Consider the following 18,114-nt stretch of genomic DNA (forward strand, 5'->3'; position numbering starts at 1 on the left):
AGGCCACACACCTGGTAAGTGGCAGGTGGGGTGTGCAAGCTAAGCTCTGGAAGTTTGGTTTTAGAGCTGTCCACTGCAGCTGGAGGAAGTGTGGGGCATTTTCTGTCCTCCAAGAGTGGGCATGAGTTAACTGGGCCTCAGGAAACCAGGACTTTGGGACGAGCCTCAGGCTCCTCATCCCCTGCCACCCTCTGCCAATCTTGTGAGCTGCAGTTCCCTCTCCGTGCCGCTGTGGGCCCTGTGGCCTGTGCACAATTCCTGCGGTGGGTCCTGGTGTCTTCTCTCCTCTGTCCCTTGCGTGTACTGCCACTCTGGAGTGCCTTCCAAGTGGTCAAACATCTCACATCTGTCATCTTTAAAGAGCCGCCTCAGTGCTGTTGCCTCCATGAGGCCCGATCTTCCCAGGTTGGCCGCCCCCTCCATCCTCCTCAGCGTGCTTATCACGGGGGCTGCAGGGGAAGCGACAACACTTAGGATATCTTGCCTCAGTGTCTAGGCATGTTCCTGTTTCTTCCTAACTAGACCGTAGGTTACGGGAGACAAGATTTGTCTGTTGAGACCCAAGCACTTCTGTATTCCTCAGTGCCAAGCACACAATGTGTTGTGAAACTGAGAAGCCAAATATTTCCCAGACCGAGGCTCAGGCAGTCCTAAAACCCACAGCCGTGGTTTAGACCTTGATTTTTCTGGGTCAGTCAGAGTTCCCATCTCCAGAACACACCTGGGAATCTTTAAACCTGGGAATCTTTCCTCTGTAAACAGTCCTCTGATTCAGAGACCCTGGCTGCCCTCCTCTCCACGTGTCCCAGTGAGGTTCTCTTTCCAGGGCTTTCCATTTTCTCCTCACAGCAGAAGTTTCGTTAAGCAAACAGGAAGTTGCTCATAGGCACCCTCACCCCAATGCAAGTGTGAGCAGTGGCCAGGAGACGGGTAAGGGAACTGGCCTGTGCCTGTGGGGAGGTGAGGCCAGCCAGAGACGCTGGCTCGCTGGGCATCTTTCCATTGAGGCTGATTCCTGGAGTGACTCTGGAGAGGCAAGACTGGGATACTCTGGTTTTTATTTCAGTTTTTCCTGAGGTAACCAATAGTAATGGGTGGTCTTGGGAGGAGGCAAAAGAGACTTAAATCATGGCATCAGAAGAAAAAGTCAGTCTCTGACCTGGTATGGTGGCTCACACCTGTAATTCCAGTGCTTTGGGGGACCGAGGTGGGAGGATCACTGGAGGCCAGGAGTTCGAGACCAGCCTGGACAACATAGCGCCACCACATCCTACTTATTGTAGAGATGGGGGTCTTACTATGTTGCCCAGGCTGGTCTCAAATTCCTGACCTCCAGTGATCTTCTGCCTTGGCCTCCCAAAGTGCTGGGAGGCATGAACCACTGCACTAAGCCCAGTATTTTTTTTCCCCTCTTCCAGAAGCTTATATGCTTTGAAGAAGGCCTCTTTCCCCATCTTAACAGAAAAATTCCTTGCTTTTAAATTTCCAGAGTGTCTAGTTATCTCTCTCTCCAGCTCATCCTGGTTTCACGCATGTCTAGTTCCTGTGTCAGGCACATTCAAATTCACTTGCCTTGGCCGTGTCTCTTCCCTGACTCCTGTGTTCTACAACCATCTCCACGTGGTCTGTGGAGAAGATAGCTGAGTACCCTGAAGGTGTCCAGCTCCCTCAGGCCTGTCTTTCTCATTGGCATCATTCTGGGTCAGCTCCTTGTCCACGAGGCTTGGGTATAAACCTCCCCGATTGGTGGAAGTGGACTCCCAGTGGTGAGCCATGGCTTGGAGACAGTTTGGTTCATGGGCCCCAGCACACCAAACATAAAAGGCCTCACTTGTGGTTGGGATACATTTGGCAGGTCGGGGGTTTGACCTGGCTTTGGGCATGTTGGCTCCCTGGCCACCATCAGGGCTCAGTGAAGTGCTTGAGTTAGGAGAGAGAAGCCAGCTTTGCGAAGCACTGCAGCCACAAAGCCCAAACTCCAGCTGCACAGGATGGTGAAATTCACCAAAGCAAAGTGAAAGTTGTGAAACTTCAAGTGACATAGTTCCCTTTTGAGAAAGTCTTCTAAACCTCTTTAAGAAAAACTTGAAATAGCCTGTTGTGTATTTCTTCTTTGAATTTCAAATTTTTTTGACATGCATAAGTAACTTTCCTCCTGTTTTCTCAGACTTCTGTAACTCTCCGTTTAAAAGTGTCTGCTATTGGGAAAAGCATAAACAAGCCTCCAGTTTATTTATAATGGGGGGTTCAGAGGAGGCAGCTGGCCAGTAGTTGTCTTACTGCAATTCTCTGATTAATGAGGAAAGGCATCATCAAATGTCACAGCAATGGAATAGTTCATGTGATCTGGGAGAACCTACCTCTTTTCTAGTTCCAATATGGGACACAGGAGAATAGCAGGGCAATCCAAATGCTGTATATTTGCAAAGTCTGCACATACTTTCAAGTGTGGATGAGTAAATCCTAAAAGGAACCAAAGACATATGAGTCTGAATTGCAATGTTTCTTCTTCCTGTGTAAATGGGGGTGTTTCCCCCACGAGTCTCTGTTGTGTTTGGGTGGGTTTGAAGATCTGGGTTAGGAGAGCCCCTTTTCAGAGCCCCTCCTTAGACCTGAAAACCCAAGGTTTTGCTTTCAAATAAATGCCTCCAGAGGAGGGAGCGTGTTGATGGCATTTTAATGTAGTGCTTTGGCCTTTGACAAATGTGTGCTCAGAGGAGCTCAAGGCAAGAGATGCCAGTTCTGTGTGCAGGGCACCCATGTGTGCCTCCTTTTTCCAGGTACCGGCGGACGTCGAGAAATGTCAGGATCGGATGGAGTGTTTCAATGCTGACCTGAAAGCTGACATGGAGAGGTGGCAGAACAACAAGAGGCAGGACTTCCGGCAGCTACTCATGGGGATGGCTGACAAGAACATCCAGTATTATGAGAAGGTAATAAGCGTGCCCAACAAGACTGGTTTCTAATGGCCAGAGCCTTTCACATGGGCCTACCAGAAATCCAGAAGCTGGGAATCCTGCTAGTCTCATCTCCTTCCCTTATTTTAGCTGCTTAGTCTTGGCTCCTGCTTCATGCCCTTGCCCAGCCATGTGGCTGCAGTGCTGGGTTTGGCAGCAGAGGGGATGCTCACAGGGGTTTCCCTTGCACATGCTGCTGGGGAAGCAGCCCGTTGGTCTTCCATGCTCTCTGGGCCTGGCACTGGTTGCTTCCCAGAGCCAGTCAGACCTTCAGCATAGTGATGCTGCCACCGAATGGAGGCTTTGGGGTTACTTTACTCTGTGTTGGGGTTCTGTACACAGGGGCCCTTCAGTTTGGTTATGCAGTGAACCCCTTTGGTCATCTGGTGAAGCCTATAGACCCCTCACCAAAATACTGTGCATTTGTTTTTTAAATAGACTTCAAAATATTGATTTTAAATACGTAAAATAAAGGGATGTAGGATTACAAAGGAAAGCAATTCTATTAAAAAGTTTTACTCATGGATCCCTTGACCAGGTTAAGCACTACGCACACATACACACACACACACACACATATACACACATACACCCCACTACCACCACCACACCCCACACACACACTACACACACACCACACCCCCTCCACACTACACACACACCACACATACACCACACCCCCCCATACTACATGCATACCACACACCCCCCACACATACACCCCACATACACACCCCACACACAACCCCGCCCCACACGACACCCAGATACCACACACACACACCTCACACAACCCTCACACACAACCCACACACACACCATACACACACCACACACACATAGAGATGACTCTTATCAGGCTACAGCCCAGTGCCCTCAATCAAGGTTTGCTTGATTCGTATGTCCAGCAAACCAGTGCGAGGCCAGGTGCAGTGGCTCATGCCTGTAATCCCAGCACTTGAAGAGTCCGAGGTGGGAGGATCACTTGAGCCCAGTTCAAGACCAGCCTAGGCAATGTAGTGGGACTGTCGTTACAAAAGATACAAAATGAGCCAGGTGTGGTGGCGTGTGCCTATAGTTCCAGCTACTCGGGAGGCTGTGGCAGGAGGATGGCTTGAGCCGGGAGTTCAAGGCTACAGTGAGTCATGATTGTGCACTACTGCACTCCAACCTGGGTAACAGAGTTTTTTGACCCTGTCACGCTATATATGTGTGTGTGTGTGTGTGTGTGTATGCACACACACACACACACACACGTATACACACATATATATACACACATATACATACACACATGAATGAGTGTGTGTATGTGTGTGTGTGTGTGTATGTATGTATATATATATATTGCAACAGGGTCAAAAACTCTGTTACCCAGGTTGGAGTGCAGTAGTGCAGTCTGTTACCCAGAGTTCCTTTCTTCCGTAACTCCCACACCTTCCCTCTGCTGTTCAGTGGCCTTCCTACTACTACAAAACCAACTATGTCAAATGTCTCTGTCACTCCCCTTGGTAATTAATCCCAGCATTCCTAAAGTCCTGGTCCCAGGAGGACCCAACCCTGGTCTTAGGTACGTGTTTATCTGTCTTCCCACTATATCACAGGCAGGGCCACTGTCTTGGGGCCTGGTATTGCTTCTATACATATTTAACAAATGCTTTTTGTGCACTTGCTGTGTGCAAGGGGCAGTGTGTACCAAACTGATAAACAGCAGGATTCCTGCCCTGTGGAGGGTATGTGTTCATCAAAGGAGCCCACAGCTTCAGAGTGAGATAAGGAAAAGAACGGGAAACTGGGGGAGAAAATACCAGGGGGCATAATGCAGACTAAGGATGGGAGGGGCAAGTGGAGTGGTCAGGAAAGGCCAGGCTGAGGAAATGACATTTCATCCGAGTCTCAGAGACAGAGGCTTGGAAGACATATATTCCAGGTATAGGAGACAACATACGCAAAGTCCCTGGGGCAGGAAAGAGTTTGGTACATTTGAGGACCGAATAGAAAACTGGTATGGCCTTGGTTTATCATGGCTGACATACAAAGTCCATTGCAGATCTGAAGTGATGGCCTAGGGAGAGAGCAGGACCTGGAATGCCACAGACCCCAGATCATCTTCCGTATATAAGGTGGGCTTCAGAGTTTAGCTTCCTCTCTAACCTCAGAGTCACCAAGGAGGAATCAGGAAGCAATTTCACCACTCTTCTTTCTGGCTTGACCTAGGATGCCTCTCTCCTCCTCCCTCCTCAGAACTTCTCCCACCTCCTTGGAATTCCTCCCACCTCCTCAGAACTCCTCCCACCTCCTCAGAACTCCTCCCACCTCCTCAGAACTCCTCCTCCCCCCTCAGAACTCCTCCTGCCTCCTCAGAACTCCTCCTCCCTCCTCAGAACTCCTCCTGCCTCCTCAGAACTCCTCCTGCCTCCTCAGAACTCCTCCTGCCTCCTCAGAACTCCTCCTGCCTCCTCAGAACTTCTCCCACCTCCTCAGAACTTCTCCCACCTCCTCGGAATTCCTCCCGCCTCCTCAGAACTCCTCCCGCCTCCTCAGAACTCCTCCTACCTCCTCAGAATTCCTCCCACTCCTCAGAACTCCCCCCATCAGAATTCCTCCCACCTCCTCAGAATTCCTCCCACCTCCTCAGAACTCCTCCCACCTCCTCAGAACTCCTCCCACCTCCTCAGAACTCCTCCTCCCTCCTCAGAATTCCTCCTGCCTCCTCAGAACTCCTCCTCCCTCCTCAGAATTCCTCCTGCCTCCTCAGAACTCCTCCTGCCTCCTCAGAACTCCTCCTGCCTCCTCAGAACTCCTCCCACCTCCTCAGAATTCCTCCTCTCTCCTCAGAACTCCTCCTCCTTCCTCAGAATTCCATCTCCCTCCTCAGAACTCCTCCCCCTCCTCAGAATTCCTTCTCCTTCCTCAGAACTCCTCCCACCTCCTCAGAACTCCTCCCCCCTCCTCAGAACTCCTCCCCCCTCCTCAGAATTCCTTCTCCTTCCTCAGAACTCCTCCCACCTCCTCAGAATTCTTCCTCCCTCCTCAGAACTATTCCCACCTCCTCAGAATTCCTTCTTCCTCCTCAGAACTCCCCCCCCCCGCCTCAGAACTCCTTCTACCTCAGGATTCCTTCTCCCTCAGGATTCCTCCTCCCTCCTCAGAACTCCTGCCTCCTTAGGATTCCTCATCCCTCCTCAGAACTCCTCCCACCTCCTCAGAATTCCTCCTCCCTCCTCAGAAATCCTCCCACCTCCTCAGAATCCCTCCTCCCTCCTCAGAACTCTTCCCACCTCCTCAGAATTCCTCCTCCCTCCTCAGAACAACTCCTCCTTCCTCAGAACTCCTCCTCCTTCCTTAGAACTCCTCCTCCATCCTCAGAACTCCTCCCACCTCAGTATTCCTCCTTCCTCCTCAGAACTCCTCCTCCTTCCTCAGAACTCCTCCCACCTCCTCAGAATTCCTCCTTCCTCCTCAGAAGTCCTTTCACTTCCTCAGAATTCCTCCTGGCTCCTCAGGATTCCTCTTCAGAGCTCCTCCCACCTCCTCAGAACTCCTCCTGCCTCCTCAGAACTCCTTTCACCTTCTCACAATTCCTCCCACCTCTTCAGAACTCCCGTTCCTCACACCTCTCCCACCCCCTCAGAACTCCTCCCCACCTCTTCAGAACCTCTCCCCACCTCCCCCAAACCCTTCCTGCCTTCTCAGAACCCCTCTCCACTTCCCCAAAACTCCTCCCACCTCCTCAGAACTCCTCCCTAAATGACTCAGTACAAAGTCCTCCTCCACCCCTGGGCTGCTACTGAGAAGCCTTATGTGATTCACTTGCCCTCTTTATGCAAGAGACTTTCCAAAGGGTGAATCATTTCTGCTCTCAGAGGACAATGCCAGAGTGTTCTGAGTTCTTGGCCTTTCACAAGGATCTGGGATGAAAAGAGGTTGGTGTAGTGGAGAGAACATCAGCGTGGGAACCATGAGCTCTACCATGGACAAGCTGTGTGTCTGGGCCAGTTATTTAACCTGAGTCTTGTCTTCCCATCCATGAAATCAGTGTGTATGTGTCGAGTAATAATTCTCCTTCATAGAGGAGCTGTGAGGACTGGTGATAACTAATGTAAAGTATGTCACCATGTTTGGACATAATAAAACTCAATAAACACTGGCTTCCCTCTTCCATATTCCCTTTTGAGAGATTCAGGTGTGGCCCAAACAAGCAAACTTGAGGTTGGTGAGGAAGAGTGGGCTTTCCACCTGCTCCGAGTCAGGTGCCTGGCCTGCTCCAACTATGATTTCCATCCTGCATAAGTGCCACCCACACCTGGAGCAGTGTCTCCATCCCTGCCGAGATTCTAGGGCCTCTTTAGGGGTTTCCTGCTTGGGCTTTTTTCTGCTTTTTTGAAAGAAAAAGAACTTCCTCCAGTGAATCCATTTCCATTCACTGGATCTGAGCTTTACAGACTAACATGAATGCATTTAAGCCTTGCAGAGATATTGCTGTCTTTCATAAAGATGGGGTGACACATTCAAAACAAACACCTGTTACCTCCCCGTTTGTAATAATTATGGATGACACATGCAGGCATCATTAGATAAAGGTAACCCAGCGGGATCGACAACGAAAGGGTAGATCAGAGCAGAATTGAAGCTGACCCGAAATCGGAAACTCAAAGCTGATACTGTGTGTGTATGTTGTCGTTCCAGTGCCTCATGGCGTGGGAGTCGATTATTCCACTACTGCAGGAGAAACAAGAGGCCAAGTAAAGTTCTTTCTTGGGACAGAGACTCTTCTACCTACACAGGGCCTGGCACCCCATACCGGAATGTCCCTGCAGTGCCAGAGACGCAGTGCTGGGAAAACAACCACAGAAACATCTCTCCTTTGTGTATTTTTCCCTCCCCCACCTTTCACCCCACAGTGGTTTTCAATTAGTATTTATTCCATGGTGGAGTCTGTGAGGCTAGAATATCTCTCAGCAAGAGCAGCATACCTCCATGTTATGAAGGCACCTGTTCAGTGAAGCACTACGAAAATTTGAAACCAAGGGACAAGACAACCTGCAGCTGATGCTCTGACATTTCATGACAGTTTCCTCTTTAGGGACAGCTGAGTTGCCAGTTGTGAGAGAGAACCCGGGGCCTGCTTTTCAAGGATGAGGAGGAGGCAGGAACAGAAGGCAGCTGCTGCTTTCTGTGGAAACCTGGCCCCTCTGGAATTGGCCTCTGTGGGCATTGACTCGTCTTGGCCTAGGACGCATTGGTGCCTCCCTGGCAAGTCCTTAACGTACAGTACCTGTAGCTGTGAGTGTGGCCTGCTGCCTGCTTGTGATGAGTGATACCGTCTTACTGTTTCTGTTTCACATAGGGACATTTAAATCAATGTCAACGTGCGTCCATGCTTGAGTGAGCAAGCCAGCGTCCTTGTCCTCCTGCAATGCCTTTGGGAAGCTCAGGGGAATGCTCCCCAAGCTTGTTTCTGACACTAGAATGCAACAGATTGGAAACTTTTTGTGTAAAATGAAAAAAACAAAGTGCTGTTTTTTTTTTGTTTTGTTTTGTTTTTTTTCTGTGAAGGTCTTCAGTGTTTTGCTTGTTCACTGTCATCAGAGCAGGGATTAGACCTGTTAGGGAATATCTATTATCTTGAAGTCAGAGTAGCTCCCCATTGTTGAGATCAGTGGGCATATACCAAGCTCCACCCCCAGTGTCAGCTTTGTGCAATTTGCCTTTACCTCACCAAAAATACCTACTTTAATATTTCCTCCTGTGTCCTCTGAATGTCTGGGCAAGCTTTTGGTGAGAGGGCTGGTATGTCGTGTTGTTGTGATACAGTCGAAATTTGTCAATGCAGTGTGAATGTTCTACATAAAGTGCTTTAACCCTTAACATTTCCTGGTCAGGAAGGAAAATCAGTACCTGGACGGGCCTCGAAAATGACAAATGCAACAGCGAGCCCTTCGTTTCCAGCTAAGCTAAAGTCTCCTCAGTGTGCAGCCAGATTCCTGGGGACTGCTGACTGTGGTTACAGGCTGCATTTCAGACAATGACCAGGTTTACTTTTCAGATCACAAAGCAGACAGTCACCAAGGATCTATCTTCCAACTCTTTTTTTTTTTTCTGCTGAAATGAAGCTACATGTCATGTTTGTGTTCTTTCATCTGTGGCTCATCCCTGTAAAACTACGAATCTGAGCCTCAAATAAGCGGTAGTTTTTTTTTGTTTATTTTTAATGAAACAGCTGTGTTAAGGCGCTGCTTCAGATGCAAGTTCACCTGGAAATACTGGTCAGCGGGCAGCACGTCAAGGTCACTTAAGCCCACTTTTAACTGCAGGTCATCCTCGCATCGGCCAAGGCTGTGGTGCTGTTGATGCCGCAGTTGGACAGCATAGGACGGCTTGGTTCTGTTTCATTGTGTTTGACAATGTTGCAGTTTAAATGATAATGTTTAAATCAATTGGTACTTGCCTGTAGTGTTAAACCCTATTTGTGCCATTCTCAAGTCCTTTGATGTGAATTTTCAGTTTGATATAGTTAGAAATGACTCATTGATGCGGAAAGGTAAGAACAACCCATGTACCCCCGAGTGATTGCGTGCTTTATTCTACCTCTAAGCCATCGTGTTGGCGTGGGTATGGACGCCTGGGTCTGACCTGACACTGTGCTGGGAGAATCAGGATATGTGTCTAATGGCGAGCTGACAGCCCTCTGTTGATATTTGGCAGAAGACACCAGACCAGCCCAGCAGCAAATGCTCATCTTTGGGAACATAGGAAGCTTTACCTTGGGGAAGGTATGCTTTACAAATGTCCAGTGTAATGAATGTTTGGAAAAAACTGGAGTTGCAGGAAAATGAAATCTGACTATCTGCTAGTTGCCAAAACCCAGAAACATTCCTGTGTAATGGTTAGTTGGGAAAGAAGGCAGCACTTGAAAAAATTTACCAGGTTCCTCACTGGGAGATGTGGGAAGGGGCGTGGGATGCACACGGTCACTCCCTCTCCTAGTGAGAGGCAGATGGCTGGCTCTGAAGGGAGGCAGGCACCGTGGGATTTGGGCTTGCTCTGTTTGGTCCCCATGTGATGCCCTGTGCTGTAAGATATCAGAAAGACCTGGAACAAGGCAAACTTTCTGTCCTCCTGGCATGTTATTGATAACAGAGCCAGGAAGTCCAGTGTACATTACAGATTTTCTGGGAGAAATAGTCCTTCCAGAGAAAGGATTCCTTCCCAGCCTCCAGGCTGGTGTCTCATGAGGTGAGGAGGCTGGCCCAGAAGGAAGGGGACGTTAGGTGGTGAAGCAGGCTCCCCTGGGCCTCTGAGGGCCAGCAGTCCCAACCATTTGCCTCTTCATTTTGACCAAGCACAAAAGAGATATTCCCTAGAAGTGTCACACGGAGGCTTCTGTGCCAAAGACTGCCTTGTAGAGGTTTCATCACCTCACACTTCTTGACTTCACAAAATTGTGGCCCTGAGATCAGTCCTCCTCTCTTAAGTATTTATTATTATTATTATTTACTTTACCTCAAGCAGACAGACATAGGTTTTGAGGCTTGAATACATGGCAGTGGAATACAAGGCCCTCCCTAGCAGCCGCCCCAGGCCTGGAAAGTGGGAGATTTCATTCGCCCGGGTTAAAAATCCAGAGGAAGACAGAAGAGAGGAGTCCTAGGAACTGAGCAGATTTTAGAGACGCAAATGATGTTTAAGAGAGCCTTGTGATTTGTAGCAAGCATGGGCGCTGCTTTTTCTTACTAATGTGGTAGATCTACACGAACATTCTAGGCTGTTCTGCTCAGATCGAGGAACCACTGCTCCTCAATGGGGAGGGAACATACCACCCAGCCAGGCTTAGCGTTGGGTTTTATCCTTTAATAAAAGTTTTATAATGATTCCTGCTCACCTTAAAGTGTGATTATGGAGATGATTGGCTCCATATTTCACCACGTCATTCTTTCAACTCACCAGACACCTTTCTTTAGTTGAAATAAACCAGCATGACCTGGAGATCATGGTGACTGTAAGCTAAGTCTGTTTTCATGCCAGATTTCAGCCCTACCCAGAGTGTGTTCTAGACGTTGTTGATTTGAATGGTTTTCCCAGTTCCCACTCCACATGGGGAAGTTGAATGAATGCACACCTGCTGCTCACTTCATGTGAGGCTGCCTTTTGTGATCAAATAACAGGAAGTTCTGCTTTAGAGGAGGGCACGATGACCATGTGGCAGTCTGCAAGTGGAATTTCTCTCTTGGGATGGCAGCCCGAGGAACATCCATAGTTACTGTGTGACTTGGTCCTGCCATTGTTAGCTTTTTAATCACAGGCATTGGGCTCTGTTTTGACACCATTCATTGGACTGCGGGACAGGCATTCTTTACGTTCTCTCTTGAGCTGGTGAGAGAGGAGGAAGAGGGAAGTCAAGAGCAACCTCCAAGGCTTGTGTCAGCCTCTTCTCCTTGGGTCTTGGGGTCGGTTAGTACTGGGTTCCAGTCTGGCCAGATGGGTTGCTGGCTGCACTGAGGGTGATTCTTCTCAGAAGATGGGCTGCCTGTGGTCAGGACAGGGCACACCAGTCTGGACTCCACCTTCCCAGACACCTACTTTAAGGACCTGTGGAAACTGGGTGATCCAATTATAGGGCTGGGGCAACCCTGCTTTGGCCACGCTCATTTACAAACTTAGGTTGGGAGTTTGGGTTTCCTGTCTCACTTCCAAAAGCCTTCAAGATGGCAGCAGATGGACACACCCTCTCATTTCTTATGTCTTGTCTGTCAGATGGCAGGAGGCCTGTATCAGTAAATTTGAGGAAAATGTTCTCTCCTGGGCCAGCCTCACAGCTTGCGTTGGGTGTGTTGGAATTGTTCTCTTCGGCCTTGTTCTGCCTTGTGATCTTTTCAATTCAGTGAATAAACCAGGAATCCATTTTTTCACCAACCCACCCTGTGATTGTCAGCTTTTTGTCTGAGGGATGCCTGGTCTCACAGTTACATGTGTCAGAGTGTGTGTAAGTTGTCTGTGTTGGAAAGGTTGGGGTGGGGGCTTTGTTGCAGGGGATTAGACTGTTCTTTCTTCATCATAATTTGAGATACATCCTGAGTATGACTGTCTAACCCTTTCTGTGTGGCAGAAAAATATGTTTTCCAGGTAGTTTTTACTACTACAGAGAGTCTGTAAATAAGTGCTTTGAAAAAAATAACAAACCAATAAGATATTTGTCTCCTATATAAACATTCTATGTATTTAGCACTTGAAAATCAACAAATCCAGAATTTAAAAAAAATGCCACAGACTTTTCAAAGCCCAACTCTACTTTTTTGAGAATTTGTCCGTACCTACTAATATGCCTTATTCTTCTTCACCTAGTGTTTTAAAAGTCCTGGGTAGAAAGAGTTTTAGAAATGTAATCAGTTGTTCAGCTTCAATAATATAGAGATCTAACATAGTCAGTCCTCAGGCCCCCTAAAGAAACAAGCGAGAAAGTGAGGGCCATCACTAGGGTTGGCTTTGGGGAGGGGAAAACTAAGGACTGCTTTTGCCAAATAATATTTTTGATAATGTAAGGAAACACAGGGACCACAAAACCTTTTTTTTTTTTAAGTGTGAAAGATTAGTGCCTTTTGGCATACTTTTGATTTTAGAGGATATAGTATCGGCATTGACAAATCACGTAGAAACAAAGAATGCTATAGATGACAACAGTATTAAATGTTACTCCTGATTCTGCAGAACAGCTTTTGAAGATACTGGGGGGTATCTTCAAGCCTCAGAGCAGCTTGTTTCAGATAGAAATTCTCTGTGGGTTGAAATGCCAAAAACAGAAAACATGATGTTGACTCATGTAATTTAGTCCATTTTAGCAGAGCCTTTAGTGTTAACACCAGTGGCGAGGAGCATTGCATATTCTCTGTCAGCAGCAGCACTCCCACACCAGGTGGTTCTGGGCTCTCTGTAGGCTGGTCCTAGTAGGTGACACCCAGCAACACCCCTGTTGGACAGGATTGATCGTTCACAGTCTTAGACCAACACTTCAGTCAGAAATGTTACTGGGAGGAGGAAAGGAAAATCACTTTTTTTCCTCCCTGTGGAAGTGAGGAGAGAGGAAAGTGGATTGCAAACCAAGATGTGAGTCAGTGTGAGGAAGCAGTGGCTCTGTCATCTCGGCCTTTATCCAATAACAAACCAGCATCTCTTAAAGGCGCTTTTGGCCTAGACACCCCTGAGGTTTGGGTCCTGTCTGGTGGATTCCCTGTCCGTTGTATTTCTGTGTGCCTGTTCCCTTCATTGCTGTGAGTTGGGAGTGCATTGAGAGATGATGTCCATCTGATATATTCCTGTGAAATAAACTGCCAGCAAACTTTCTAACTTGTATTTTAACTGTTAAAGAAGAGATTAAAAACTTCGGCTTTGGACATGTCCACATTATGGACTGTCATTTCTTATTTTTAAAAGTCATTCTTTACGTTTAAAATTTTAAAATAAAAACCTTCTGAGGTATTGATGTAGTCCACCGTGTAAATGTTACCTTCTCTCCATGCTGCCATTATGCCAAAACAAAAGCTGTGAAAAAAAAAAGTGCTTGAGAGAGTGTGTTGATAAGAAAGTGATTTATTTACAGATGGAAGTCTTTGTTTCATGAAGCTACCAAACTTTAAAAAGAATGTCACCCTGTTTTTTTGTTTGTTATGGAAACCAGAGATTGTAAAATGGAAAAAGAATCGTTTTTTTGTTGACTTTTTGATGCTGGCACGAGGTTTTTGTCCACTTTTTTCATATATCTGTGTATAAAAAAATTGTTGTTTACTATGGAATTAGTATTACATTTTGAGGTAAACAAAAGAATTTGTATTGCTTGATAAATATTAGCTTGTAAATTTAAAGTTTCTTTACTTCAATTAACTTAAAGGACCAATAAACCCATAAAAGATGCTTTCTTTATCTGGAGTCATGTCCTCATTTGTACCTTTTTGTAAGGCAGAAAAACATGTGTACCTATTTTTCTGTTTTCTTATTTTCTCTTTACAAGTTTTCAGTTTGCCTGTAAGAATCAAGACATATAGAGCGACAGGAAAAAATATATATAATTGAACTATTTTTATTCTTCTTCACTTCTTTATAGGCCCAATTTACCCTCAATTTACCCTCTTCTACATCTTCCACATCTGCACCGATCTGGGGAGATGAAGAAACTTCCTAGTGTAGTAGCCATCATGACTGGCAGGCAGGCCAACAGCCAGCTGAGGTATTTACTACATGAAAGATTTCCTGTGTTATCCCATAGCAAAGCACAACATTATATTCTGCGTCAGGGCCAGTTAAGTTGACCTGATGATGGTAATGCATTGAACTTGAGTATATTTAAAATGGTGCTCAACTTGACTTACTTTAAGACTGCAGTCATACAAAATAAGGCAGCAAGCTGAATAAGACGTGGATCATGGATCAAATCTCAGCTTTTCCACTTACTAGCTATGTGGCTTTAGGCAAGTCACACTTGGCTGAATATTTAGTATTATGATCTTTGAGATGAAAACAAGACTTCCACGTGGGGTTGTCGATAGGACTAGCAATATGGTATACAAAGCACTTAAATGTCAGGCAGGTTCTCACTGTGATAGCCCCTTTCTAAAGACTTCCTAATTTAAATATTAAGGCTATTAGGATATTATCCTTAAGGATATGGCCAATTTAAATATTAAGGATAACAATCCTTCATGTATGCTTTGCCAGTTTTTTTGTTTAACAGGATATTCTTTTTTTTTTCTTTTGCTTTGTCACCGAGGCTGAAGTGCAGTGGCATGATCTCAGCTCACTGCAACCTCTGCCTCCCAGGCCCAAGCAGTCCCCCCCACCTCAGTCTCCCGAGTAGCTGGTCCTACAGGTGCGTGCCACCATGCCCGGGTAATTTTTTTATTTTTCGCAGAGATGGGGTTTTGCCATGTTGCCCAGGCTGGTCTTGAACTCCTGAGCTCAAGCGATTCGCTTGCCTTGGCCTCCCAAAGTGCTGGGATTACAGGCATAAGCCACTGTGCCTGGCCCTGTTTTCTTTTTAACAAGATGATGGAAATAAAATACTGAAGGACGGTGTCAGATTGAAGGCCTGAAGAATGGGGAGGAATAAATTCCAAAAGCCATGGCAAGAAGTGATAAAGGGAGGTGAAAATAGCCGATTTAAGAGATTCTTGGGGGGAGGAGAATGGACCGGAGATGACTGGAAGATTGCCAGCCTGGGATTTGGAGGTGATGCCATTAGCTAAAATCAGGAGAGAAAGACAAAATATGGAGGCTGGGCGCGGTGGCTCATTCCTGTAATCCCAGCACTTTGGGAGGCCACAGCGGGAGATCACTTGAGCCCAAGAGTTAAAGACCAGCCTGAGCAACGTAGACCCCATCTCTACAAAAATTAAAAGTCAAAAAAGATGGAATGAGCTTAGGTGGTGGGGTGTGAGAAGGAGAACTTGGTTTCGCTTTAGGTTTGAGGAAATCCAGGTGGAGATGTTGACTTGGCTGTTGGAAATGAAGTTCTGGAGTCCATGGGGGTGGACTGGATTGCATGGGAAGAGAACCAAGGACAGGACCTTGGAGGCCTCAAGAATTAAGAATACAGGCAGGGTGCAATGGCTCATACCTGTAATCCCAGCACTTTGGGAGGTCGAGGCAGGTGGATCATTTGAAGCCAGGAGTTCGAGACCAGCCTAGCCAACATGGCGAAACCCTGTCTCTATCAAAAATACAAAAATTAGCCAGACATGGTGGTGTGTGCTTGTATTTCCAGCTGCTCAGGTGGCTGAGGCAGGAGAATTGCTTGAACTCTGGAGGTGGAGGTTGCAGTGAGCTGAGATTGCACCACTGCACTACAGCCTGGGCAACAGAGTAAGACTGTCAAAAAAAAAAAAAAAAAAAGGATGCAGGGAGAGAAGGAGGACTCAGGGAAAATTCTTGAGAAAAAATCGGGCCCCATAGGTGAGAATGGTGATTCTTAAATGAGGGCTTGTGAGACACCAATTGTTGAGCCCCAGTCCTAGAGTTTGACTTGGGTGAGATCCCAGAATTTTCATTTCTAACCGGTTCCCAGGTGATGCTGCTGCTGCTGGCCCAAGAACCACTGGGTTAGAACATCTGTTAGAAGAAATGGTGACCCTGGGAAAGCTGACAAGGTTTGAAACTCCTACCCTGGTGACAGCTGGAGTTGAAAAGGAGCCAATACTTGGGCTTTGAGAGCTCAGCTCAGGTTAAAAAACACAAGTTTATAGCAGGGTCAATGTGGACAAGGAATGACATTTCTCTAAACAGTAAGAGGCTTTTCAGGAGTAGGAACGATTAGATTCATTCAGGCTGAGGAGCTGGTCCAGAGGCTGGACCAGAAGATAAGGAGTTGGGGAATGAGCATATTGATGAGTAAGGGTGGAGAGGTTGAACATGATCTTGACCTCATCTTTCCCATCCTATCTGCTCTGCTCATGCTGCCAGACTCTTTGCGGCGGGGGGGGGGGGGGGGGGGGGGAGGGGGCAATACCTTTTTCCCAGTGGCCTGAGCCCCAAATCTGAGTCATTCTGGCCTCCATCTACCTCACCCTCTACCATCCATCCATTAACCAACTCCTGTAGCCTCTAACTCCCAAATATTTTTCCATATCCATCTACTTTTCTCCATGCTTGTAGCTTCCTACCCTACGTCTGCTATTATTTTTTTACTTTAATTTTTTTTTTTTAAGAGGCAATCTTACTCTCTCACCCAGGCAGGGGTATAGTGGCCCAGTCATAGCTCACTGCAGCCTTGAACTCGGGCTCAAGCGATCCTGTCGTTTTAGCCTCCTGAGTAGCTGGGATTATAGGTGCGCACCACCATACCCAGGTGATTTTAATTTTTTTTGTAGAGATGGTGGTCTCGCTATTTGCTCAGGCTAGTGCTGGATTCCTGGCCTCAAGTGATCTTCTCGGCTTGGCCTCCCAGAGTGCTGGGATTATAGGCCTGAGCCACCAAGGCTGGCCAGTCAGTCTGCCATTATCCTTCACCTGGTTTACTGCAAGGGCTTCGCAGCTCATCTCCTTTCTTCAAGCTTGCTCACTCCTTCCACCAATTCATTGTCCTCAATGTTGCCAGGGAGCTGTTTCTAAGATGCAAATTTAAGCACTCTGTTCCTGCTTAACACCTTCCAACAGCTATCCCCATTTACTCTGAAGAGAAACATCTTTTTCTTTTGAAAGGATATTTTATGTTATTCCTCCTTACCACCCCAGTCTCATCTTACTGTCCTCCGTAATACTTGTCCTTCCGTCTGCTGCCTTCACACTGAATTCCTAAACCTTTGATATATTTTCACCTTCAGGCCTTCCAGCATGGTGTTCCTTCTGCCTGGAATGTCCCCCAACATCTGGCCTTAGTAACTCCTACTTACCCTTCCAGCCTTATCATAGAAGTCATTTCTGGGATGCCCTCCCTGCTCTCCCAAATCTGGATTCCGTGCTCCCTTATATTAGTGAGGTTGGAGAGGTTGAACGTGATCTTGAACTTCTTGAACTCATCTTTCCCATCCCATCTGCTCTGCTCATGTTGCCTGACTCTGCAAGGGTGCTAGCTCCTTCCCAGTGGAAGGAGACATCCCTATCTGCTGTTCTGTCTGCTTCACCTGATAGACAGTACGCTCTGCTAGGGCAGACACAGTCACGTGCTATTCTTTCTGTATCTCAGCACCTAGCATGGGGCCTGGACCTTATTAGATGTGTCATAGAGTTTTGTTCATTTCCTGCAAGAGGATTAGAGATACAAACTCTCTGAGCCCAGATACCTTGAATGTATTCTGCAGCCGTGTGTTTTATCCTGTATAAGAACATCAAGTCTGTAGTCACAGACGGGATCTGACCTGGGAAAGAACGATTGACACACTCATACAATGAATGTTGATTTTATTAGGTGAGTCTGCTTTTATAAATCCAAGTAAACGAGGTTATAAAAATAAGTAACTCAAATAAAATAGCTCTTAATGTACCTCCTCTTCCTTCACACCACCCACTTTGGGAAGCACTGTTGACTGGAAGTACTCAATTGAACATCCCATTGAAGAAAGCCTGTGACATTTGCTTCTTAAAAGCAACAGTAGTAACAAAACTACCCAGAAGACAAGGGCCTGAGCTCCATCCCCCTCCTAAGTGTTTGTAGGTAAGGAAGACTCAGGAA

The 18,114-nt window shown here is 46.9% G+C and overlaps 1 protein-coding gene across 4 annotated transcripts in view; it reads left to right on the plus strand.

Annotated features, from left to right (window-relative positions):
• Positions 1-18,114, plus strand: part of SNX30 (sorting nexin family member 30) — a 144,154-nt gene that overhangs the window by 124,031 nt on the left and 2,009 nt on the right. For 3 of the 4 annotated variants that reach the window (XR_010130419.1, XM_055350427.2, XM_055350425.2), the window contains one exon: positions 2,781-2,933. Coding sequence is in view for 3 of the 4 variants with exons in the window: in XM_055350427.2 (XP_055206402.2) it covers positions 2,781-2,933 (153 nt within the window). In the remaining variant the exon portion in view is untranslated. Of the gene's footprint in view, positions 1-2,780; positions 2,934-7,646; positions 13,875-18,114 lie in introns of those variants that run through there. The other variant, XM_004048452.5, reaches the window with a different exon arrangement.

This window comes from Gorilla gorilla, chromosome 13 (assembly GCF_029281585.2).
Source record: "Gorilla gorilla gorilla isolate KB3781 chromosome 13, NHGRI_mGorGor1-v2.1_pri, whole genome shotgun sequence".
Lineage (NCBI taxonomy): Eukaryota > Metazoa > Chordata > Mammalia > Primates > Hominidae > Gorilla > Gorilla gorilla.